This window comes from Orycteropus afer, unplaced genomic scaffold (assembly GCF_000298275.1).
Source record: "Orycteropus afer afer isolate SDZICR_OR568_19922 unplaced genomic scaffold, OryAfe1.0 scaffold00263, whole genome shotgun sequence".
NCBI lineage: Eukaryota > Metazoa > Chordata > Mammalia > Tubulidentata > Orycteropodidae > Orycteropus > Orycteropus afer.
In genome coordinates this window covers 873,309-900,848 of record NW_006921850.1, presented here as the reverse complement: position 1 = coordinate 900,848, position 27,540 = coordinate 873,309, and the positions used below count along the sequence as shown (strand labels likewise).

Here is a 27,540-nt window from a genome sequence, read left to right as displayed (position 1 = left end):
TGAAACTTCCACCAGGATATGTCACCAAGATAAGTCAAATCTGCCTGACTGACTCTTAAACCCCCTCTTCCAGACACTGCCAGTGCTCCAGATTAGGCACTCCTCATCCATAACAGGAAACCTGTAGAATAGATAAAACAATCCACGTAAACAGTTTAACAAAGTACTTGGCACACAACAAACAATCAAATGTCATCATGTCAAATATGTTTGAGGCAGTATGGCACAATAATTAAGATTATATTTCATGAAATCAGTCAGCCTTTGTTAAAATCCTGGTTCCAATACAAACTATCTGTGTGATTTTAGGCAAGTTACCTCATCATCCTAAATTTCAGTTTTCTACAACGTAAAATGCCAATAAATAAAACCTGCCAAAGGATATAATGAGAAGTCTGTGAATGAGACAGGACAAAAGGTTGTATCAAGACATTACACACACATGCTCACTAAATGTTAGCTATTATTACTAGACTATTGGGCTGGCCTTCTCATAGGAGTCTCTGGGTGAGACAGACTGCTAATGCACTCAACAGCTAACTTAAAGGTTGGAAGTTTGAGTCCACCAACTGGGGCTTCAGAAGGAAGGCCTAATGATCTACTTCTACAATAACAGCCAGAAAAAGCCCCATGGAGCACAGTTCTACTCTGCCACATTGGGTTGCCATTAGTCAAAATCAACTTGACAGTAACTGGATGTTTCTATTAGGTACTCTCGCAGGCAGTTTCATTTCCTCTAGCCTACATGTCACACAGTCACAATAACTATTTTTTCTAAAATGCTGATCTGATCATGTGGTTCATTCCCTTTGCAAACACAATTTAATGACTCCCCACTGACAGAATAAAAATCCCAATGCCCAAAATGATGCATAAAGCACTTCATGATACAAACACTGCCTACGTTTCCATGTCTCATCTAGATTGGCCTGCTTCTTGAACCTTAAAGGTCTACTTCTTCCCTCAAGAGCCCATGCTTCCTCCTGCCTCCAGAAGCTTTGTACATGTTGCTTTCCCTACTTGTAATGTTCTTCCAACATCAACCTCTTTCTCTGGCATATCTCATCATCTGATGAACACCAATACTTCCTTTCTTGGGCCATTCAAGCATAAATTTCTTGGACGGCCATTCCTGACTCTTATCTCCTGTCCCTCAGAGAGAGTGAGGGCCTGGCTTCTGTTATGTTGGCAATCAAAACATACTTCTATAAAATATGTATTAGTATTTATCTTTAACTTCTTTGTTTCTTTAACTGTCACCTCATCTCCACTGAAAGCTCCTTGAGAGCAGGTACTATGTCTTGTTTATCTTTGCATCTCTAGTTCCCAGAACAGTGCTGAGCACATAAATGTTCCTTGATGAGATGCTCATTGCTAAAATGAATGTGAGCCCAAGATCTACCTCAAACAGTTAAATATAGAAATACTATACAATCCAGAAATTCCACTTGTAGGTAAATACCCAAAAGAATTGAAAGCAAAAACACAAAAAAGACACATATCCACCCATGTTCATTGCAGCATTATTTACAATAGGCAAAAGATGAAAACAGCCTAATTGCCCATCAACAGATGAGTAGATTAACAAATTATGGAACATATATACAATGGAATATTACCCAGTCACTAAGAGAAATAAGTCCTGATATATTCCACAGCATGGATGAACCTTGGAAAACATTATGCTGACTGAAATAAGTGAGTCACAAAAGGACAAATATTATAAGATACCTATTTATATGAAATACGATGTATCTAGAATAGACAAGTGTATAGAGACAAGGTTTATTAGTGGTTACTGGGGACAAGAACATGAAAGGGGATGATGCGGAACTGTGGAAATGGATAATGGTGATGGTTGCACAACATGATAAATAGATATCATTAATGTCACTAAATTATACAAGTCAAGAATGTTGAAATGGTAACTGTTTTGTTTCATATATATTTATCATTATTTAAAAAAATCTACTTTGCAAAGTCCAAGAATCAGTGAAAATAATAAAAACCTACAGTGGTGATTGCCACCAAGAGATCAATGAAAATGACATAAAGAACAGAGCCAGTTAACCTAATTTCACAGAATCATAGTTTTACAGCTTTCAGGGCTTCAGAGAGCATCAAAGGCACTTTACAGACGAGGAACTCAAGACAGCTGAGAGGGTCAATGACTGTCTCACAATTAATTACCTCTGGAACAAGACTCAGGGCCCACAACTCTGCAGGGACAGTCTCATTCTTATATGATGCTGCAATTATGCTGCCTGCACTGAAGAACAGTTAGCTAGGGTTCTTTTTGAAAAAAGAAAAACTGTCCATGAAAGCACTTTGAAAATGCTGATTATGATATACTTCACACATCCCCTGTCGTGCATTCCCAAAACCCAAAATATGTTCCAAGGAACATGAATTCTTCATAACACTCTAAGAAAAGTATTCCACAGTCAAATAACTCTGGGAAAGGTTGCCTACTCCATACCCCTTCTGGAGATCACATTAGCATACTGAGGGCTCTGAAAAGCTCTGCAGTAGTTAACCATCATTCATTCCACCCAGCCTTGGCCAAACTAATTTAAACATAGATCTCTTTTCGGGAGTGATATTTGGAAACAACACTCAATCAGTAAAATCCATGATGGGGAAAAGCTGATATAAAGCTTTTCTCCTTCATTGATCAGGGCATTGTTGGTTCAGTGGTCAAATTATCCCCTTCCATGTGAAAAAAAAAAAAAAAAAAAAGGTTCAATTCTCAGCCAATGCCCCTCATGTGCAGCCACCAACCATCTGTCAGTGGAGGCTTGCGTGTTGCTATGAGGCTAATCAGGTTTCAGTGGGACTTCCCAACCAAGATGGACTAGGAAGAAAGGCCTGGGGATTTACTTCCAAAATTCAGTCACTAATGCAAATCCCATGAATCACAAAGGGCAGATTAACAAACAGTCATGGGGATGGAGCAAGACTGAGCAGCATTTCAATCTGTTGTGCATCAGGTCTCCATGAGTTGGGGCCAGCTCAATGACAGCGAATTCCAGGGCACATGCTCATAGAAAGGTGGCTTTCATCCACCACTGAAGATCTCTCTGGCTTAACGTCTGTCTCTGAGTGTATTCCCCTTCTAGGTTATACCAAAGGAAAAGAAGTATGTCAGTTGCTTTAAGCATCATTCTCTATACAAAGGAGGGAAAACCAGCCCAAAATGTATAGACTTGGGAAAGAAAATATATTCATTTATTCAACAAATCTATGAACTTTAAAAAAAAATCAGCTAACGTAAAGTTTGGTGCTTATAATAATATATGACTGCTTGTATTCAAATCATAAATCAATAATAAAAGAAATACCTAGGTGGCTGTTATTTTCTGACCTATTAACAAATATTTAACCTTATCTTACATTGCCATTGAGCCAATTGTGACTCATATCAACCCTGCAGGACAGAGTAAAACTGCCCCATAGGGTTTCCAAGGGTGTACATTTTTACGGAAGCATGCCACATCTTTCTCCCACAGAGTAGTTGTTGGGTTCAAATTGCTGAATTTTTAGTTAGCTGCCAAGCAGTTAACCACTGTACCATCAGGGTTCCCATACAAATATTTAAGGCAGAGTTCATTTCAACTTCTGAAGCAGTTAATGATTAGCTATATGAATCTGTGGAAGTTAAATTCTCTGAAGCTTACTTTTCTGCAAACGCAAAATAAATTTAATAACATTTATCATCTAGCTTAGCACAAATTTATAGGAAGGTAATATACCTTAAATGCATGGCATGGTCTGGTACATAGTAAGTGCTCATTAAAAAGTAATGGTAGTAAGTTGTTATGACCATACTGTACAAATCAACTTTTAATTTGTGAAACCAATGTCTTACCATGTGTCATGTAGTTCAAAGGCAGTATAAGAAACAGATCTAAACAAAAGTTCAGGGAGGCACACACTCCAGAGTATAAATACTGGCCCCACTGTTTACTAGTGACAGGACCTTCAATAAGAGATGTAACACCTCTCTGACTCATTTTCTATCAGCAGTGTATGAAAGGTTCCTCTCCCCATAGCTTTGCCAATGTTAAGTATTATGGTCTTTAAAAAATACAAAAGTCTTTGAACATTTGGAAGAAAAATGATGATCTCTCCCTTCTGATGCTATTTAATTGTCAATGATTACTTATGAGGCTAATCATTTTTTTTCATATTTATCAACTAGCTAGATGTCTTCTTTGGCTTATTTTCTCTTCATGTTTTTATGTTTTACCCCTTTTATAATAACCAATAAATGTTATTAAATTTATTTTGCATTTGCTTTCTTACTGAGGTTTTTCTATATTGCTGCACTTAAAAAAGTTGTCAAATATGATTAAAAAAAAAAAACAAACCTCTGTAAGTTTTACATATTTTTGAGGTCAAATCTCTAAATCTTTCCCCTTTTGGTTTTTACCTTTTGCATTGCCATTGTAAAGGCTTTCTCCAGACATGAAAATAGACTAAGTCTACTGTATCTTATTCTAGTTCTTTTAGGTGTTTCTTTGTGTATTTAAATCTTTATGATATCTAGAATTGGGTATGAGAGAAAAGGTGTAAGGTTGAGAATCTCACTTTTTTTCTGTTTGGCCAGTTTTCCCAAAACCCCCCATCCAATGACCCATTTTCACTTCACTAATCTGAAATTCTGCTTTACCCTATTTCACATGCATGGGTAAACTTGGATCTGGTTACATGCAGGCAGCACGATCATTTATAGTAGGCATAGATAGGGCACATCTCCTGTCCCTCTGTCCTCATTTCTGTGCTTTGCATGGATGAAGTCAGAAACAAATGCCAGGACCTGTGCCCTTGGTAGGAGAGCAGGTACAGATGGTCACACAAGTCAGAGGCAGCCTGCCAACCCTGCACCTACTTCTCTGCCTCTTACCTTGAGCCTCTTATTCGAAGGTTTAAGGGTAAAGCCATAAGTGTTCTCACCTTGGGACATTCTCTCCTTTAGGATGTGAGCCAGCTGTAGCTTTTCATAAGCAAGATCTCAAGCTCACTCTCTCTAGCAAATCTTCCTAGAAATTTCCAACATGTGGGTGGCACCTATTCCTAGTTTCCAACATAAGGGTAGTCATATTTCTTTCTTATTACCATTTCAAAGAGAATTTAGGGGAGGGTGATATTGAACACCTGTGCTCAAGTACCCATCTTGCCAGAAAGCCAAATGGCTCTACAACCAACACTAAATCCTGTCACTGTGAATTCCCAAAACAACCTGTGCTTGGAAACATGCAGGGAAGAGCTCATACACATTACCTTTGATAGCTGCTAAATATCCCCGGAGTTCTCGCTGAAGTCTGGTACCCTCTGCCTGAAAAACACACAAACACAGAGATGCTGAACAGTCTTGTCTATATTTTGCATGCAAACGTGTGAGAAGCATAAGTGAAAGTCTCAAACATATTATATCCAGAAATTCATTCATGAAAGAACATAAACATGCACACATAGGCTAAACTAGGTGATCCCTGTCAGTGCAAATATTTATAGAGATTTTATTCAGCGTAAAAGAAGACAGTAAGAAAGTTTGTAAGATTTTTCTAGAAGTGAGAAATATGACCCACCATACAGACTCCTATAATTTCAAGAGCTATCAAATCTCTTAATTTTGACCCATGGGGTAGAATGGTAGGAAATAGATTCTACTGTCTGATAGTGGTAGGCCACAGCCACATGTGGCTGTTGAGTACTTGCAATGTAGACAGTCTGAACTGAGATGTGCTGTAAGTGTGAAATACACACCAGATTTCAAGAGACTTAGGATTAAAAATTTATAAAGTATCTCAGTATGTTTCATATTGATTATACGTTAAGTGATAACATTTTAGATATATGACATTAAATAAAATATATTATTAAAATTAATTCCACTTATCTCTTTTTAATTTTTTTAAAGTGGTCACTGGGAAATTCTACATTGTATGTGTGTTATTGCTGTTGTTATTGTTGTTGTTAGATGCTGTCAGTTCTGACTCATAGCAACCCTATGTACAACAGAACAAAACCCTGCCTGGTCCTGTGCCATCCTCAGAACTGTTGTTATGTTTGGGCTCATTGTTGTAGCAACTGTGTCAATCTATCTCTCTGAGGGTCTTCCTCTTTTTCGCTGATTCTCTACTCACATGATGTTCTTCTCCAGGGTGTGATCCCTCTGATAACATGTCCAAAGCACAAGAGATGAAGTTTTACCATCCTCGCTTCTAAGGAGCACTCTGGCTATACTTCTTCTAGGACACATTTGTTCATTCTTCTAGAAGTCAATGATATATTTGATATCTTTTGCCAACATTATAATTCAGAGTCATCTTTTTTTTTCTTTCAGGTTCCTTATTCACTGTCCATCTTTCACATACATATGAGGTGACTGATGCCTATGGGTCAGATGCATCTTTGTCCTCAAAATGACATCTTTGCTTTTTAATACTTTAAAAAGGTTGTTTGCAGCATACGTGCTCACTGCCAATAACTTGTTTGATTTCTTGACTACTACTTCCATGACCAATGATTGTTGTTGTTGTTGTTGTTATGTGCCATTGAGTTGGATCCGACTCATAGCAATCCCTCCTTGGGTTTCTGAGGCAGTATCACTACGGAAGTAGATTGCCCAAACTTTCTTCCAAGGAGTGGCTGGTGGGTTTGAACCACCAGGCTTCTGATTAGCATTCACATGCCTTAGGCACTACACCACTGGAGAAGATGAGAGGAAAGAGAAAATGCTGATGACTAAACTGGGGGATGGGGAGAGGCTAAAAGTTTCCAGAGAAGAAACAGTCTAAGAATCAGCACAGGGCCTTCAATACCACGAAGAAAAGGAAGAAAGAAGTGGGTCTTTCCCCTACTGGGCACCTACTGTGTGACAGGTTCTGTGTCTGTTCTGGAGTACATAAAAAGCCTGAATCCCCAAGTGCAGAGAACTTAAAGAACAGCTGGTGTTCAATGTTTTCCCAAGTGAGAAAAAAAAAAAAAAAAACACCTGCTGTGGAAAGCCATTGAGGTTTTGTTAATGGATACAGTGGTTCCCCAGCAATGGTGGAAAAGCTGAAAGGTGTTGAAGGCTGAAATCTAACCAAAAAAAGCCCAGTGGAGTTAGGGACTAGAGAAGAACCAAAGACAGTCACAGAAACATTTCAGAAAGGAAACCAAATTGGAAAGGTTAAGGAGAAATTGGATGGTTCATAACTTAGTTTAATATTGCTGCTAGAATAGAAACACCACAAATGGATAGGTGTAAAGAACAGAAATTTATTTTGTCACAGTTCAGGAGGCTAAACAGAAGTCTGTATAGTCAGCAATCCTTAGAGTTCCTGGGCTTGTAGATTCATCTGTTCCTACTGCCATCAGATAGTGTCTATCTTCCCCATGTGTTATAGACTGAATTCCTACCCCAAAAAAATAAAAATATATGTTTTAAATCCTAACCCCTATATCTGTGAATGTAATCTCATTTGAGAATAGGGTTTTCTTTGATACGTTAATTATCTAGATCAGTGTAAATAGGTGTTGGGTGTATTTTAAGCAAATTGACTTTGAGATATAAAAGGAACAGATTATGCACAGAAATAAGCAAGCACAAATGGGGAAAGATTAATGCCATGTGGAAATCATTAAGGAGCCAAGGAAGAGAAGCTGAAAGAAACAAGGATCTTCCCCTATAGGAGACAGAGAGCCTTCCCCTAGAGCTGGCACCCCAAATTTGGACTTATAGCCTCCTAAACAGTGAGAAAATAAATTTCACTTTCTTAAAGCCACTTACTTGTGGTATTTTTGCACAACAGCACTAGTTGTTAAGACATCCTCTGTTTGCTTACTTTTGTGTCTAATCTGCTCTTTTCATAACTCACACATGATTAGGTTCAGCACACACCATACTGATATGACCATTAATATAACAAAGAAAATCCAATTTCCAAATAGGATAATATCCACAGGTATAGAAGTTAGAATTCCAACAGTATTTTGGTTGACACAAATCAAGCCATCATGATCAGCAAATAGTGGTTAGTGATGGGAAGAGACAAAGAGTATTGAGAAATGAAAGCAAGGGCCCAGATGTCAAATAATTTAGAAAGAACAATATTGGAAACAGCACCAATATCACATATCAGATAGGTTATTTACCTGAGCAGATCTAAGTTCAAACCATTTTCAAGTCAATAGACCTACAAGAGTTTGAATCCCTGAAAGTCACACTTCTCAAACTGGATAAGGGAAGATGCTAGAGGTACTCAATGGTTTATCTAGAATACAGGAAGCCACAGACTAAACCTCAAACATGCCTTGGAATATCAAGTTATTGAAGCTTGCTTGAGCTGGAAGTGAACAAATAGAGGCAAGGTGATCATTTTACAACAATTAAGTTATTCTGTTATGAGGCAGAATGAATGTTTGCATAGATTTCTAAGACAAAACACAAAACTTCACAGATGTCTCCTGGTTTCATCTGTCTGCATTAGGACCTGGCTCTACTGTTCATGGTCCTTCCAGGGAATACTGTGAGAGGCAATGAAACAGAGAAAGGCTCACTTCTGACTTATAGGGGCATTGTCTCTTTGCTTTCCCTTCAGAAAGTAATACAAAATCAGCCCTGGTAACTGATGATTATGAGTCATCAGGATTATTCAGAGTTTCTGGAAATAGCAAAAGAGTAGTGGAAAAAGGAATATTTAATGAATAAATCTTGTCAAATGAAGTCCACAAGAAAGTCATTGCCTTCTTTCAGAACAAGAAAAGGAATGAAATAATTTAGGTGCCAATCTAAATTATATTGGATTCACCTTTCCAGAGATAAACAATAAACACTTTGTAAAAATAAACATTTCAGAAGAAATTTTTTAGATATTAGAAAAGTGAACCAAAGTTCAAATTGTACAATAATGGCTTAAGTAAATTAGTTTGATTTAAGTGGACAGACTGGAGGGATGAACTGAAGGTAATTTCAATGACTTTAGTTCATACCAACTATTAAAATTCTTATTCCCCCCCCACGAGTATTGAGGCCTCAGAAATAATTCAGAAATAAGACGGAATTTCATCTAAAATTCTGCTTGAATGAAAAAAGTAAAAGGCTCTGAAGAGAAATTCTTCACCTACAACATCCTAAAGTACTTTCTACGGCACAAAACCAATTTAAATAATAAAATTCCTTTAGCATCATTGTTTGATGTGAATCACAACGATGTTCTAAATTAACCAATAAATTCTGATAACCCTGCTGAGATTTCACTAAATCATTCTAGATTCTTCTGAAAAATTCCTATTTCAGTAATTCAGTCTTGAATCATACATATAGGCACATGTGTGTACAGAAAACACAACCCAGAGACTGCATATGCATGCCTTTATTTTTCCCTTCTATCCTTTATGACATTTTCTACAAGATAAAAGTATTCTTTTAGTTCCTGGTCACACTTTCTTCAGGGCCTATGGCAGAGTAAGTCTCTTATAATTAAGTTGTCTGAACTGCCTAATAATACTCCTCCTTGGATGAAATCAACCACCTTCAAAATTCCTTACCCTGGCATATCATATAATAGCATGGCTCCAGTATTGGGCATAGGTTCTTTCTTTATTTTCACAATTCAATCATTTATCAGTGTCAGGAGCTGCTGCTTCTCAAGCCCAGACAGTTCCCCAAGCTTCACTTCTGCCCACACAGCCCAAGGGAGTCTGCCTGCTCTTCATTTCTCATTAAAGCTATTCCCACCCACTCCATCCCTTGAGGTCTTGTATTCTCACAGGGCTGGTGAACAGGTAGCAGTCTCCCCAGTTCTCTGCTTCCTGGCTGCCCTGAAAAACAATCTAGGGTCATTTTGGGTCTCATTGTGGAGATACCAAAAAATAACCAACATGCAGAAAGTACACATGGGTAAAAAGTCTTATAAAGGTCTGAAAATCACTGTCTCTAGCCAAAAAATTCTTTTATTCCTTTGCTGAATGTTATTGCAGAGCTATTTCTTTCTTCTTTTATTTCTGTGGGCACTGCTCACCATATCTTCATTGCCCCCAAGAATTAGAGTGAAGTTTAAAATCTAATGGAATAGTTAGAGAAAAAGTGCAGCAGCCACATTATCATGGAGTGTTTCAGGTATCTTCGTTATTCAATACAAGGAAATCATATTCCTGCCAAATTAAATGTGTTTCCAGAATTGTTTTTCATCAAGTTCGTCTTCAGTAGCACCAATTCCTTCATTATTTATAATATATATGTCTCGGGGGTGGTTCACAGCCTGGCTGGGCTCCTGAACAGTTCTCATTTCTAAGTCTCTATTCAGCACCTTGGACAGCCCCAACACATATGAGTTCCAAATATTTAAAAGTGTAGTATCAAACCAGGACCTCTGGTGGCATAGTGCCTAAGGCATTTGACTGCTAAGCAGGAGACTGGCAGTTCAAATCCATCAGCCACTCCTCAGAAGGAAGGATGGGCAATCTACTTTACTACTTCCATAGTAATAATGCTTCGGAAACCCCAGGAGGGGTCGCTGTGAGATGGATCCAACTTGACAGCAGTGAGTTAATATCATACCAAAAAACAACCCAAACTCATTGCCTTTGAGTCACTTCTGATTCATAACAGTCTCCTATGTTGCAAAGCAGAGATGCTCCATAGGTTTTCTGGGCTGTAATCTTTACAGAAGCAGATCACTAAGCCTTTCTTCTATAGCACCCATGGGTGGGTTCAAACTGCCGACTTTTAGGTTAGCAGTCTGGTAGCGTAGTGCCTAAAGCATTTGACTGCTCACCAGAAGGCTGGTGGTTCAAACCCACAAGCCATTCCTCAGAAGGAAGATGGGGAAATCTACTTCCATAGTGATACTGCCTCGGAAATCCAAGGAGGGGTCGCTATGAGTTGGGTCTGACTCAATGGCACATAACAATAACAAAAACAGTCCAGTGCAAACAAAGAGTTTGTGCTACCCAAGGACCTTGTGTAGTGACAAAGGACCAGTTATAAATGTTTCAGGCATCAAAATTTCCTACTGGTCTCTCATAAGAGCATGGAAGAGTCAAAGACTATTTTCTTCAATGTGAGCCAAGTCCTTGATAAGAAGAGCTACACAGATTTTGACAAACAGCAAACAAAGTGATTCAAAATCCTACAACTTTGGAAAACCACCTCCAAGCATTGGGCTTAAAAGCAGGGCTGATTTAAGCTGTGATGAATGAATATGGTTAAGTCATTTATTATTTAGACAAACTAAATTTGACACATTCAAAATATATTTATCTTATCAACGCTTGGGACTTAAGGAACCAGTAAAGAAGTAAAATTTTGTTATCTTACCTTTAACCCAGTTACTTCTGTCCAGAACATAAAAAACCATAGTTGAAGCATTGATTTGATTGAATTGTAGACAAAATGCTTAGAAGGAAGCAATTGTTTCTACGTAACTAAACTCAAGTCATCAAAAGCACAGTGGTTAATCTCTTGGCTGCTAACTGAAAGGTCAGTGGTTCAAACCTGCCAACTGTTTTACAGGAGACAGATGTGGCAGTCTGCGTCTGTAAAAATTAACAGCCTTGGAAACCCTACAGGCAATTTTATCTTCTAGGGTTGCAATGAATTGGAATTGACTTGACAGCAAGGAGTTTATATGTTTGATTCCCACAGAAAGAAGTGATGCTGGTGCAATGGTTCAGTGCTCAACTGTCAAGCAAAAGGTTTGAGGTTTTAACCCACCACCCACTCCATGGGAGAAAAGATCTGGTGATCTGCTCCCATAAAGATTACAGCCTAAGAATCCCTATGGAGCAGGTCTACTCTGTCATACAGGGTGCTGAGAGTCAGAATTGACTCAACAGCACCTAACACCAACAATTTCAACAAAATGTCCCTGGGTGGTGTAACTGGTTTGCACTTGACTGTGAACTTAAAAGTTGGTAATTCAAGCCTACCCGTGGTACCATGGAAGAAATGTCCTGGAAATCTGCTTCCATTAAGATTGCCACCAATACAACTCCATGGAGCAGTTCTACTCTGTAACACATGGAGTCTCCGTGAGTTGGAATCAACTCCACAGCAACTAACAAAACAATTCCCACAAACTACCCTGTGCACAGCAAGCCCAGGTGTGAGAGAAGGGTAATCACTGCACTCCTGTATTTAATTGCAAAACCATATCCAGGGAATTTTATTAGTGCAGTTATGCAGGTCTGGCAAAATACATTAAGATAATAGGCATTTGTCGTTGCTTGCATTTTCTTATGTTAGAAGCTGAGCCACTGGTGTTTCAAATAGAAGCAGTGTCACCTATGGTGGACAAGTTTCAGCAGAGCTTCTAGACCAGGACAGACCAGGAAGATAGGCTTGGCAATCTACTTCTAAAAATTAGCCAATGAAATCCTTATGGATACCAGGTGTTTAATATAAAACAACCATTGACTTATTGAATTGGCTCATTAAAAATATGGTAAATACAATACTGATTTATCTTTATGGGTAACTTTGTCATAAAAAGAAAGAAAGACAGAAAATGCCACACACATTCCAAAAAAAGGAAAAAAAATCCATTAAATTGCCTCTCTAACTCACTGATTGTGAGCTGACTTTTAAGAAAGGGTTCGAGTGAAAGCCAACAGTACTAACAAATGTATAAAATCTGGATCATAGGAGAAGTAACTTCACAAAGTTGTGATTTCACATAGGTACGTCCTATCATCCCACCTGTGACCATAAACCTATAAAAATTTCTCATAGTTACATGATTATTTTTGGCTCTTGCTGAAATTTCTCTCTGAAATTTTGCAGAAGCAAAATATCAAAATTAAACCTAGCTCAATTTCTCAAGGTTCAAACAATTAATTTAACTCAATCTTGAAAGAAATGTTAATAAATTTGCTCACCAGTTTGGAAGGTGAGAAGAAAAATCAGATTATCAAGGACATGAGATTTAATGAGGCCATAATCTGCACCTTAATTAATGGATGACTAATAGGGTACAATATCTGAAACCACTTATGATCAAAGACAACGTTAGGCTATTGAGCACTGCTAAGCTGCCAGCACTCTTGGTTTGCTAGGTAATAGGGCTTGTCACCTGACAAGTCCAGGTGCTGTTAAAATTAAAGACAAGAGTTTTTTCCAAGAAAAAATCAGCAGGGATTCTGAAATTAACATTTCTGTTCCTTGCTTTGAGCTCTTTGTAGGGACAGGGGCTGTCATTAAGAAACCGGTACTAATTTCACAGATACATTCTTTCTTCTTTTTTGGAGGGGACACATATTAATGAAGAAGATACAAGATAAGGAGAAAACAGTAGATGTTCGAAATCATATTACTGGGCTGAGGGAAGGGTGTGAAGGCCTAAAGAGAGGACAGACATCAGGGAGACCATCTCAGTTTCCACAATTTTATATAATTCTCAACTATCCTGTTATCAATTTCAATAATACCTATGTTCTGAAAACCACCTGGACCTTTCAATAAAACAAAGATGGAAAGTGAGCTAATAATAATTACATGTCCTTTAAGTCAATACTCTATGCAAGTGTATTGGAAAAGCTAACCCACTGTATGGCAAAGCAGACAAAGTTCAAAATTACACATACTATATGATTTAAAAAAAAAATAAACTGAGTCTATATTGCGTCTAGGAGCTCTGATGGCATACTACCTGTGGTAGTTAAGTTTGTGTGTTAACTTGGCTGAGCCTGGTTGAGTGGCTTGGCAGCTGGATGTAGTATTCCCCATGATAAGATTGGTAATCAACTCCATGGTGGAATCTACTGTGAGCATCTGAGTAGACACCTTAGGGATGTGGTCTGCTTCCTATATACAAGGAGAAGCCTTGGGGAACGGTCTCTAGCTTATGGCATGCTTGAACCCTGCATGTAGCCATGTCACTGTTCAGCAGCCTGCCATGCTCTCTGTCAACCTTGGGACTTTGAATGGACTTGAATTAATGGCTTGCTGTGTGGTCTGGTAACATTGGGACTGTGCCTTTTTACTTGTCAACCTTGGGCTTGTCAGTCTCAGCAGCCAACAGCTGTCTGAGTGAAGAAAAGCCTCTAGCTTCAGTAGGCCAGGAGCAAGAGGCAGAGCTGATGTCTAAGGTCAAGGAGCTTTCACCCAGCCCCTAGAGCCTGGCACTTTGAACTCAAGTCTTAAAGCGTCCAAACTGTTAGAGAACAAACCCCTATTTGTTCAAGCCATCCCATCTGTGGTATACTCCTGTCAGAGCGGCACTAGGTAAGCAGAACAGTGCTTAAGGCATTTGACTGCTAACCAGAAGGCTGGCAGTTCAAACCCATCAGCCACTTCACAGAAGGAAGATTGGGCAAGCTACTTCCATAGTGATGCTGCCTCAGAAACACAAGGAGGGGTCGCTTTGAGTTGGATCTGACTTGATAGCAATGAGTTATGTTGAGTCTATGTCTTTCATTTGGGGCCATACCACTGATCAAAAGAATAATCAAACTTAATTCCAAAATGAAAGTTTTTATGACATATACTCAACTTTCATATCTCTAAAGCAAAATTATACTTGGAATTGCTGTAAGAATCAAGGGAGACAATATACAAAAAAACACTTTACAAATGCCAAAGTTTACTTGTGGAAAGTCTTAATAATAACAATACTTTACCACTGCTTTTGTCCAAACTACTAGAGCTCCGAAATTTAGAAATCTTTAAAGCTTCTTTAGGGTCCTAGTGGCACAGTAGTTAAAGCACTTGGCTTGTAACTGAAGGGTGGGCAGTTCAAACCCATCAGCTGCCATGAAGAAGAAAGATGTAGTACTCTGTTTCTGTAAAGATTTACAGTCTCAGAACCCTTTGGGACAGTTCTATTCTGTGCTATAGGGTCACTGAGTCAGAATTGACCTGATGGCAATGCATTTGCTTTTTGGTTTCATTAAGTTCCTTCCAAGATTATGATAATCACCCAGGTTTGGAAGCACATTCAAATAGGTATGAAATTAAGAAAACCATCATCTTCAGTACATCAGTCAGGGAAGGCCATCAATAAGACGGGTTGACACAGTGGCTACAACAATGGACTCAGGTATAGCAAAGATTGTGGAGCTGGCAAAGGACTGGGCAGAGTTTCATTCTGCTGTATACAGGGTCACTAAGAGTCAGAGATGACTCGGCGGTACCTAACAACAACCACAACAAAATCAGTCGGTGTAACTCTAGGCTTGTATCCAAGCTTTCAGTATCATAGGATGGCTCTTTAATGATACAAGTCAAATTTGTGACCTGATTTGGAAATCTGGAGTAAGATCTAGGAGTCAGCATTTTTAAAAAGCATCCAAGTGATTCCAATAGTTATTTGGGAACTGCTACTATAATTTCTTTTGGGAAGTGGTCGTTCAGTCATAAAATTCTTATCCTCTGAGCAGGAGACATGGGTTTGATTCCCCCCTGATGCATCTGAGGTGCAGCCACAACCCATCTGTCATTGAAGGCTTGCATGTTGCTATGATGCTGAACAGGTTTCAATAGAGGTTACAGATTGAAATGGACTTGGAAGAATCCTACTGATCTTCTTCTAAATCAGCCAGTGAAAACCCTATGGATCAAAATGGTCCATTCCACAACTGGTCATGAAGGTGGCAGAGGGCCAGGCAGCATTTCATTCCACTGTGCATGGGGTCACCATGAGTCAGGGGCCAACTCAACAGCAGGAGATAATAACATTATTATTTTCATTGTGCCAATCATTTGTTAATTGATATTGAGTATATTGATGGACTCTTATATGTAGTTCTAATATGAGATTGACAAAAACACATTTCAAAATATACTTGGCCTCAGGTTTCAGACAGTCACTGTAAGACCTTCCTTCTAACATAACCTTCATTTAGACTGCTACTCCAGAGGTAAAGCTAGCCATGACCTAACAGAGTACCTTATGAGAAAGAATCACAGTCACTAAGACTCAAATAATAAGCTAACAGAGTACTTTATGAGAAAGAATCACAGTCATTAAGAACAAATAATACTATTGCAAATCAGAAAATCTACTGTACCTCATCTATGCAGATGGTCACAATCATTTTGGATAGTCTCCCTAGGCTTGGATGAGAGACATCTCTAATTCTCTCCATTCCATTACCAGAACATTGCAGTCAATAGGGATCATTTAGAAAGAGGCATATAAACTAGGTAATGAGCTTACTTCACAAGAGAAAGTAAGAAGTTTTATGAAACTGGGTCTTTAAATGAAAGTAGAGGATACTAAATAAGATACTAAATTCTCTCTGGCTAGCATGGTTAATTAATGTATTCAAAGAAAAATACAACTAATAGGAATAGGATAAATGAAAGGAAACCTTTAAAAAAGTAACAGGAAGACCTTCCTCTAGGAGTGATTTTATAAACAGACTCCATAGGAAACAGAACAACATCACTGCCTGGAACATCTATAGTTCATCCAATTTTAGTTGGGCACAAACTAAAGCTTTTGCCTTTTATAGGCCAGAACTGAGGAGATATTGTTGTGATAAACTGAAACAACTAAGACTGAAAGTTAAAAAGATGGACAGATTCTCCAAAGTAACTAGCTTTTTTTCTTCCTTCTATTTGGCACCATGGACAGCAACACTCTAAAATTCACATGAAGTTGTTGCCAGTGACTCAGACTCACACTGACCCTATGGCAGGCAGACTCATTTTTCTCCTTGAGATTCTGTGACTAAAGGGGAGATATTTCTTTGCGAGTGTAAGATACATTAGGAAAAAAAAAATCAATATACTAAAGAGAAATGCAGAAATTTTATCAACGTCAAACTCAACAAAACCAAAGATAAAGAATCCTGAAAGCAGCATGGGAAACAAAAAGTTACCTACAATGGACAACCAAAAAGAATAAGCTCTAATTTCTCAGCAGAAACCATGCAAATGACAAGGCAATGGGATGGCATATATAAAACTGTGAAAAATTTCCAGATAAGGAGAAATTAAGGGAATTGGTTGAAACCAGACCAACCTTGCAAGAAATACCAAAGGGAATCCTTTGAACAGAGAACTAAAATAGCAAACAACAACTGACCATTAATTTTCAAGATGACATAACCCTAAAACCAACACAGCTATGGAAGTATCCAAAGTAAAATTAGATTACAAGATTGTAAACAGGGAACCAGAGACATCAATTTGTGAATGAGGACAATTACAAACGAAAAAGGGAAAAAATAGTGTAGTTAAAGAACTTCTAAATAGTAAGGAAATCAAGAGAGTTGTGAGATAAAATGATCTATTCTAAACTCAGGGGGAAATTATAAATCACAGGGTAACCTCAAAGAAAAATTATAAACCTTCACATCACAAAAAAAAAAAAAAAAGACAAGCAAAAATATTTACAAATACTAAAACAACAGCAACAAAGGAAATGATTCATTAACATAATGAGCTCAGCACAGAAAATTATATGAAACAAAGAAACGAGGAACACCATGAAAAAACACATAACAAAATGACAGCAACCAGAAGGACAAGTACTGTATGAGCCCATTATTTTAAAAAGACAGAGAAAGGTTTGCTTGGGAAAGGGAACTCACCTAGTAGGCTACCAGGATGGGGAGGGAAGGGGAGGGATTAATTTTGGGCTAGTTGGGGCCTACATGCTGACATGGGTAGGGGGAGGGATTTACAGGAAGGATATATGACCACCATGATAACATTAGGAAATGGGAGGACACCAAATTGTGCACACAAGAGATAGACGACAGATGCTAATACCAACCAATGTGCCCACAATACTGCATTGCCATTAACACCAAACACTAGACTATACAGAAAAACACATAAACACCTGAGATGATCAGATGGGGTCAGTGAACGGAAGTATAATCTAGACCAAGGATAGATTATGCTGAGGCTAATCTTGCACAGACACCAGTGCTACAAAATACCTGCAGTCCTTATAGGAATAATAGAAGACAGATACAGTGTAATCCCTCACAGAGAACCAGACACTATGGGAGAGAGATCCAATAGATCTATTGCCTCAGGACCATAGTACTAGGGGACACCAGGCTCAATTGGCACAACAAAATACATAAAAGCATTGTTCCACATCCTACATTGATGAGTAGTGACTGGGGTCTTAAAAGCTTTCAAGTGGCCATCTAAGATGCAGCTAATGGTCTCCTAGAGTTGGAAGTGAAGAAGAATGAGAAAAAAAAAAGGGAGGTCATTTAGAAGCAACAGGCCCTAGGACACGATGGACCTTGAGACCAGAAGAACTAGACGGTGCCCGGCTACCAATGCCAACCACTCAGGAAAAGATCAAATCTGGAAATCCTGGATAGAGTGGGAGGGAAAACATGGAACAAAATTCCAAAAACTCAATAATGATCAGAATCACTGGTCAGATGAAATCTGGTAAGACTCCCAATACTATGGCCCTGGAATACATTCTGAGCCTGGAATAAAACTCACCCCCAGGGGTGGGCTTTCAGCCCAATCGTTAATAATATGTACATGCAGACCACTCAACTCAGTATGACACACCCACATACTCGATGGCAATACATCCCTTAGAGCAATAGACCATGGGACACCAGAGGACCAACATTCAAACTGAGGAAATGCAGGACCAACAGGAGTGCATAAATATGAGGGGCACAAGGGGAAGGTCACAGAGTAGGGAAGGAAGGAGACTGGGTTAGGTTTGGACATGGAAAATGGGGAATGAAACTAAATGTACGCATTATATTGAATGTAAAACAAGCTTTTAAAATAAATAATAATAAAGTAAACAAGCAAAAAAAAAAAAATGACAGCAACCAATTCATACATGTCGATAATTACACTGAATGTCAATGGATTAAATGCACCACTCAAGAGATGGAGAGTTGCAGACTGGATAAGAAAACATAACCCATCAATATGCTGTCTATAAGAGACACACCTTAGAGACAAAGACAAAAATAGACTAAAAATCAAAGGCTGGACAAAGACATACCAAGCAAATGGCAACCAAAAAAAGCAGGAATGGCAATACTAATTTCTGATAAAATCTACTTTAAGACAAAAGCCACCATAAGAGACAAGGAAGGTCAATATATAATGATTAAATGATCAATTGAACAAGATATAACCATAATAAATATCTATGGACCCAATGAAAGACCTCCAAAATACATAAATCAGACTTTAACAGAACTGAAAAGGCAAAAGGATGACTCCACAGTCATAGTAGGAGACTTGAATATACCACATTCAATGGAAGAAAAAAGAAACTGGAAAAAAATGCAATGAAGATGGAGAAGAGCTAAACAATTCTATAGAGCACTTCATCCAACAATAGTATAATATATATTCTTTTCCAGTGCACATGGAACATTCTCCATGATAGACCACTTGTTAGGCCATAAAGCAAGCCTTAAGAAATTTTAAAACACTGAAATACTGCAAAGCATTTCTCAGATCACAATGCTATCAAATTAGAAATCAACAATAGGAAGGTTAATGGAAAAAGAGCAAATACATGGAAACTGTATAACACCCTCCCTGAAACTGAATGGGTAATGGAAGAAATAAATATAAAAATTCCTTGAATCAAACGAAAATGAAAACACAATGTCCCAAAGCGGTGATCGGAGGCCAATTTATACCAATATTTGCACACATGAAAAAAGAAGAAAGAGTCAAAATCAACACTTTGAACCTGCATCTCCAACAATTAGAAAAAGAACAGCAAGAAAAGCCTACAGTCATGAGAAGAAAGGAAATAAAGATTCAAGCAGAAATCAATGAAACAGAAATTAGAAAGACAGTTTGTTTTTAGAAAAGATAAATAAAACTGACAAACCACTGGCAAATTTAACAAAGGAAAAGAGGGAGAGAACACAAATAACATGAACAGAAATGAAATGGGCAACATCACAACAGAACCAACTGAAATAAAAAGGATAATATCAGGATACTATGAAGACTGTATTTCAATAAATTGGAAAATCTTGAAGAAATGGATAGATTTCTAGAAACACACCACTTACCTAAACTAACAAAGACTAAGGTGGAAAAGTTGAACATATCCATAACAAAAGAAGAAATGGAACAGGTCATAAAAAATTACCAACAAAAAATTCCTGGTCCAGAAGGTTCACCAGAGAATTCTACCAAACATTCAGGAAGAATTGACACTGATTCTATTCAAACTATCCCAAAACATAGAAAAGGATGGAATCCTCCCAAATTCATTTTATGAAGCAAGCACAACCTTGATACCAAAACCAGGCAAAGATATCACTAAAAAGGAAAACTATAGACCAATATCCCTCATGAATATATATGCAAAACTCTTCAACAAAATCCTAGCCAGTAGACTCCAACAGCATTAAAAAAAAAAAAAAAAATCATTCATGATGACCAACAATCAACATCATCCACCACATAAATAAAATAAAGGAAAAGAGCCACATGATCATATCAATCAATGCAGAAAAGGCATCTGATAAAATCCAACATCCATTCCTGACCAAAACTCTCAGCAAAATAAGAATAGAAGGGAAATTCCTCAAAGTAACAGAAAGCATATAGGCAAAGCAAACAGCCAACATTATTCTCAATGGAGAGAGACTGAAACCATTCCCCTTGCAAACAGGAACCAGACAAAGATACCTTCTATCACCACTTCTATTCAACATTGTATTGGAAGTCCTAGCCAGGGCAATAAGGCAGAAATGGAAATCAAAGGCATCCAAATTGGTAAGGAAGAACTCAAACTACCCCTATTTACTATAATATGATCCTATAGCTAGAAAACCTAAGAGACTCAGTAAAAAAAAATGACTGAACTAACTAAGAGATTTAGCATAGTGGCAGGATACAAGATCAACATCTAAAATCAGTTGGATTCCTCTACACCAGCAAAGAGATTGCTGAAAAGGAAATAAGGAAAGCAGTACTATTTACAATGCTAATAAAAAATAAAATACTTGTAAATAAATCTCCCCAGAGACACAAAAGACCTGTACAAAGATAACCACAAATCACTGCACTTCAATAAACCATGAGATCTACATAAATGGAAGAACATACCATGCTCAGCGACAGGAAGATTGAACACTGTGAAAATGTCAATACAACCCAAAGCAATCTATACATTCAACACAATCTCAATCCAGATCCCTCGACATTCTTTAAGGATATGGAAAAAATAATCACTAACTTTATATAGAAAGGAAGGCAAACTCGGATAAACAAAGAATTACTGAAGAAGAAGAACAAAGTAGGAAGCCTCACACCCCTGGATATTAAAACCTACTATACAGCCACAGAGGAGCTCTGGTAGCATAGTGCCTAAAGCACTTGACTGCTAACCAGAAGGCTGGTGGTTCAAACCCATCAGCAACTCCTCAGAAGGAAGGTTGGGCAATCCTACTTCTGTAGTGATACTGCCTCAGAAACCCAAGGAGGGGTCGCTATGAGTCGGGGCTGACTTGACAGCACATAACAACAAAAACAACACAGCACCACAGTAGTCAAAACTACCTGGTATTGGTACAATGGCAGACACATGGACCAATGGAATAGAATTGAGAATCCAGAAATAGATTTATCAACCTATGGTCAGCTGATCTTTGAAAAAGGACCTAAATCCATTAAACAGGGAAGAGATTATCTGTTTAAGAAATGGTGCTGGGAAAACTGGATATCCATTTGCAGAAAAAAGAAACAAGATCCTTACACAATGCACAAAAACTAACTCCAGATGGACCAAGGACTTAAATGTAAAACCTAAAATTATAAAGTTCCTCAAGGAAAACTAGGGGCAAATTTAGGAGCCCTAACTGAAGGTATAAATAGACTATCAAGAACAAACGAAAATGCACAAGCAGCAGAAGATAAACTAGATAAATGAGACCTTCTGAAAATTAAATTTTTATGTGCTTCCAAAGATTTCTCCAAAAGAGTAAAAAGAGAACCTACAGATTGGGAAAAAAATATTTGGCAATGACATATCTGACAAGGGACTTATCTCTAGAACTTATAGAAATCTCCAACACCTCAACAATAGAAAGATAATCCAATTAAAAAATGGGCAGAAGACATGAATAGACACTTTACCAAAAAGGATATTCAAGCAGCCAACAAACATAAAGAAATGTTCACGATCATTAGCCATTGTTGTTGTTGTTATTGTTGTTGTTGTTATGTGCCATCGAGTTGGACCCGACTCATAGCGATACCTCCTTGGGTTTCCAAGGCAGTATCACTATGGAAGTAGATTGCCCCATCTTCCTTCTGAGGAGTGGCTGGTGGGTTTGAACCACCAGCCTTCTGGTTAGCAGTCAAGTGCTTTAGGCACTACGCTACCATTAGCCATTAGAGAGATGCAAATCAAAACAACAATGAGATACCATCTTGTTCCAGCACTACTAGCAAAGTTCAACAAGACAGAAAATAACAAGTGCTGGTGAGGATGTGGAGAGATTAGAATTCTCATACACTGTTGATGGGACTGTCGAATGATACAACCACTGTAGAAAACAGTATGGCAATATGGCAATTGCTTAAAAAGTTGGAATTAGAAATGCCATTTGACCCAGCCATTCCATTACTAGGTATATATCCTAAAGAAGTGAGAGCCGGGATAAGAACATGTACACCCATGTTTATCACAGTACTATTTACAATAGCCAAAAGATGGAAACAACCTAGGTGCCCATCCACAGAAGAATGGATAACCAAACTATGGTACATACACATAATGGAATACTATGCAACCCTAAAGAATAATGAAGAATCCTCAAAACACCACATCATATGGATGAACTTGGAGGACATCATGCTAAGTGAAATAAGTCAATCACAGAAGGACAAATATATTTGTCCATTATTGTAAAGTCAAGGAAAGGTTTATATATGGAAGAAAATTTTCTTTGTTGGTTACCAGGGGAAGGGAGGGAACACTGTTAGATAGGTAGAGACAAGTATTGAGTGAAGTATTGGGTGAAGAGAAAGGCAATGTACCAAATGTGACTGATCAACACAGTGGCACTGAGGAGGAGGAAGACCTAGAGAGGTGCATGGGATGAACTCTTTTGCACATACAGTACTGCATTGTCAGTGAAGGAAACATTGATATACAGGTGGATAGATGGGTGGGCAGGCTGAATTATTTGGTATGACTATGCAGGGGGGAGTGTGCCCAAAACCATGTACAGGGTTGGCAGACATTTGTACATTCTGTAAGAATTCCCAGGTATATGGTAGAGCTGACAAGGGGCAAGGTTGTAGTCATTTCTTGGCCATGGCCAGCTACCCAGAGCTAGAGAGTAGTTGGACCTATGAGTTTGGGACCATAGTCTCAGAAGACATCAAGCTCAATTGTCATAACATACTACACAAAACATTGTTCCACATCCTATTTTGGTGAGTAGAAACTGGGATCTTAAAAGCTTGCAAGTGGCCCATCTAGATTGCTCATCTAGACCCATCTAGATGCAACAATGGGTCTCTCCTCATCCAGAGCAAAGAAGAATGAAAAAAACGAAGGACACAATTAATCCTTGTGACTGGTACACCATGAGATTTTCAGGCTATATGACTATGAGACCAGAAGAACTAGATGGTGCCCTGCTACCACTGTCAACCACTCGAAGATCTATATAGGAGATCCCAGATAGAGTGGGAGAACAATGTGGAACAAAACTCAAAATCATTTAAAAAAAAAAAAAAAGGACCAAGTTTGCTGGCCTGATAGAGCCTGGTGGAACCACTGAGACTATGGTCCCTAGCTGCCCTTCAGTTCTGGAATTGAACCCACCCTTGTGGCTGCCAGCCAAACAAATGACAGGTATATGGGCTGAATACTTACATTAGGAAGATACACTCCTTGGAGAGCTCAATCATGGGAGAAGAGAAGGGCAGTATATGCACAGGGAGACAGCTGGTGGGGGGGCAGGAGTGAATGGGAGAGAAGGACACAAGGAAGTGGTAACAATGGGGAGGAAGAGGGAGGGGAGCTGTTGCATTGTGGTAAATTGTATTCAATGTCATGAGACAAAGTGTATGTGAGCTGCTGTATGGGAAGTGAATTTGCTCTGTACTTTCACTCAAACCACAATAAAAATTTTAGAAAAGAGAAAGAGAGAAATGCAGGAAATTTTGAAGAGCAAGAGCCAGTACTCTCTTTTGACATCTACAGGTTTCCCACAGAATTAATTTGTCACATTGGCAATCACAGTGGGTTACACTTATCTATCAAGAAAGGTCTCTAAATCAACATTTTATGAGTAAAACACATAATTTCTGTAAGAACAATATCAAAAGGAGAGAGGCAGTCTTAACTAAGGATCTAATAGCCAAATTATATTCCCTTGGTTTGGGGCCACATAAAAAAAAAGAAAGAAAGAAATAACCTCATTGCTGTCGAGTCAATTCCAAGTCTAGTGACCCCTCCTTGGGTTTCCGTGGTAGTATCTCTATGGAAGTAGATGGCCCACTCTTCCTTCCGAGGAGTGGCTGGTGGGTTTGAACCATCAGCCTTCTGGTTAGTAGTCAAATGTCTTAGGCACTATGCCACCAGAACTCCCCTGGCCCACCTCGTGAATATGAAAACTCATTTTCTTCTAGTTCATTCTGACTCATATTGACCCTATAGTGCAAAGTAGAACTCCTTATAGGATTTCTAAAGCTATAAATCTTTACAAAAGCAGACTGCCACATCTTTCTCTGTGGAAACAATGGTGGGTTTGAACTGACAGCCTTTCAGTTAGCAGCTGAGCACTTAACCACTGCACCATCAGGGATCCTAATAGTGAATATCACATAACCATTTCACGAATATTTAAGAGTTCTATATGAGCAATCTTTTAGGTTCCTTGATGGTGCAAATGGTTTGCATTTGACTACCTATTAAAAGATTGGTGGTTTGAACTCACCCAGCAGCAAAACCAAATCCATTGCCATCTAGTGGATTCCAACTCATGGTGGCCCCATGGGTTACAGAGCAGAACTGATCTCCATGTGGTTTTCTTGGCTATAATCTTTATAGAAGTAGACTGCCAGGCCTGTCTTCCATAGCTCCACTAGGTGGGTTTGAACTGCTAACCCTGTGACTGGTAGTCAAACACGAACAGTTTTCACCACCCAGGAACCTCTCTGTAAAGATTATAGACAAGAAAACCACGTGAGCTCAGTTGTGCTCTGTAACATATGGTGTCTCAATGAATTGGAATTGACTCAACAGCAATAGATTTGTTTTTTTTGGTATACAGTGAGAAGGCCTTTGTAGTAACAACCAGTAGACACTCATTAATCCCAGAGAGTCTACCTGGAAATGAGATTCTGGGAAAGTGTAGAAATCATGTTTCCTAAGAATACCGATTGGAGCAAGAGCATTCTAATGCACTGATATAAAATGATAAAAAATACCAAAATGCATCAGCATGATGGAATCACTCTAACAGCATCAAAACATTTTGTATCCTGTTTTCTATTCTAATTGCTTCAAAAGGAAGAAGACCCCTGTGCACTAGACCACAAACAGGAACTATGTCAGAATTGCTCAGCATTGTTTTTCAGTTCTTGCACTAAGCAAGTACTCTATAATTATTTGAAGTCTGTCAAGTAATGTTTTTAATATGCATTTATCCTTAGGGAAGTTATATTGCACCTTACATCTGTTACCATAATGAAGTGTCCTGCTGCTAACACAAGTCAATCAATGCATCCAGTTGTTCACTAAATCTCATCTCCTGCCTACTCAAGGACACAGAAGCCAACCAACCACTTAAAGTCACATTTAATAATGTACTTTTGAGTGAATGTCATGAATATCATGACACGATACTTCAAATCTTCAAATATTTTGATGACTGCAATCATAAAGAGCCCTGATTATATCTATATTATCATAAGGTAAATATTTTAATTTTTAACCCTCCCCTTGCCCTGTACAAATGATTTTGTTTCCTTAATATATGACCTAGGATGATATGTACTTTTATATTATTATTAAAAGTATTATTTAAAATAGGCAATAGGAGGAAAATGCTCTATAAATAATAATGCTGTAATATACATCAGAAGGAGCTCTGGTGGTACAGTGGCTAAAGGCATTTGGCTGCTATTTAGAAGGTCAGTGGTTTGAACCTACCAGCTGCTCCATGGGAGAAAAATGAGGTAGTCTGCTTCCATAAATATTTATAACCTTAGAAACCCTATGGGGGTCACTCTGAGTTGGAATCGACTCAATGGCAGTGAGTTAATTTACACCAAAGCTGTACTGGCCTGGGTGAACCCTCCTCAAAGTAGTGAGAATTCCATTGTAATTTCCTTCCAATGGCCACAGTGGAACAATGGTAAATAAGATCATTTCCACCACATTCTGAAATTCCACTCACTATATCTGAGTCAGAATTCAACTTAATCATAATAGTTTTGGTTTGGTTTACTGAACCTCTCATAAGAAATGCTTGATGTGGCCAGAGAAATACTGGTTACAAATGAGCTGCTTGAGATCTCTGAGCTCACTGCATGAAATGGAGACAAAAGAAACCTTAAGCAAAGATCCTGTACTTCCCAAACCCAAGAATATTTTAATTCTTTAAGTGGGAAATGCAGATAAATCTTACATTCTAAATTGATCAGTACTATATTATTAAAATCTAAAAAGCAGCTTGCCTAATAAATTAACAGATTATATTAACTACTACTTTCTTTCAGGGCATTAATAATGCTTATTGTTTAGTATAGTGTAGCCCATAGATTCTGCCCCCTGAGAAAACTTAGAATCATGATACCTTAGCAGTAAAAGGATAGGTATATTAAGCAACTAGATCTTGGTTTATAAATGCCATTCTCCACTAAAAGGAACTAGGAACCCTACCCCATCTTAGTAAGGATGTGTTTTTGACTCTCGTCTTAGAGCCAATTTGTTCTACTATAGGCAGAACAGTAAGCTTTTTTTAGGTAAAACTGTGATAGGAAATTATTTTTAATTGAAATTTGTACTGAGATAATTGTAGATTCATATTCATTTGGAAGAAATAATACAAACAGACCTCTTATACCCTGTACCTAATTTTGCCCAATGGTAACATCTTGAAACTTATACACAGTATCACAACACAGATGTACTCCACCAATATTATTCAGATTTTCCCCCATTTTATTTGTGTGTCTCTATGTGTTTGTGTAAGTTTAGTTCCATATAGTTGTAGTATATGTGTAGGTCCATACAGCTACTATTACAGACAAGATAGAAAATAGTTCCATCAGAACAAGGATCCCTTGTGTTGCCTTTTTACAACTACATCCACCTCCGCTCTCCATTCCCTGTTGTTAGTTGTCGTCAAGTCAATTCCATCTGATAGCAGTCCTCCTATGTGTGCAGAGGAGAGCTCCTCCATGGGGTTTTCAATGGCTGTGGTCTATAATTCCTTTTAGACATTATTGAATTCAGTTTGCTATTATTTTGTTGAGGATTTTTGCAGCTAAGCTTATGGGAGCTACTGGTCTATAGTTTTCATCTTTTGTACTTGCTTTGTCTGGTTTAATAACGGGATACATTGGCCTCATCCTCTCGAAGAGTATGAAGGGATGGACACTGG

At 38.3% G+C, this 27,540-nt stretch overlaps 1 protein-coding gene across 1 annotated transcript in view; it reads right to left on the bottom strand.

The window, feature by feature from the left end:
- AMPH (amphiphysin) overlaps nt 1-27,540 on the bottom strand; it is a 390,964-nt gene that overhangs the window by 164,219 nt on the left and 199,205 nt on the right. Inside the window, exon 3 of the mRNA XM_007950088.1 lies at nt 5,284-5,338. Within this exon, the coding sequence (XP_007948279.1) occupies nt 5,284-5,338 (55 nt within the window). The remainder of the gene's footprint in view (nt 1-5,283; nt 5,339-27,540) is intronic.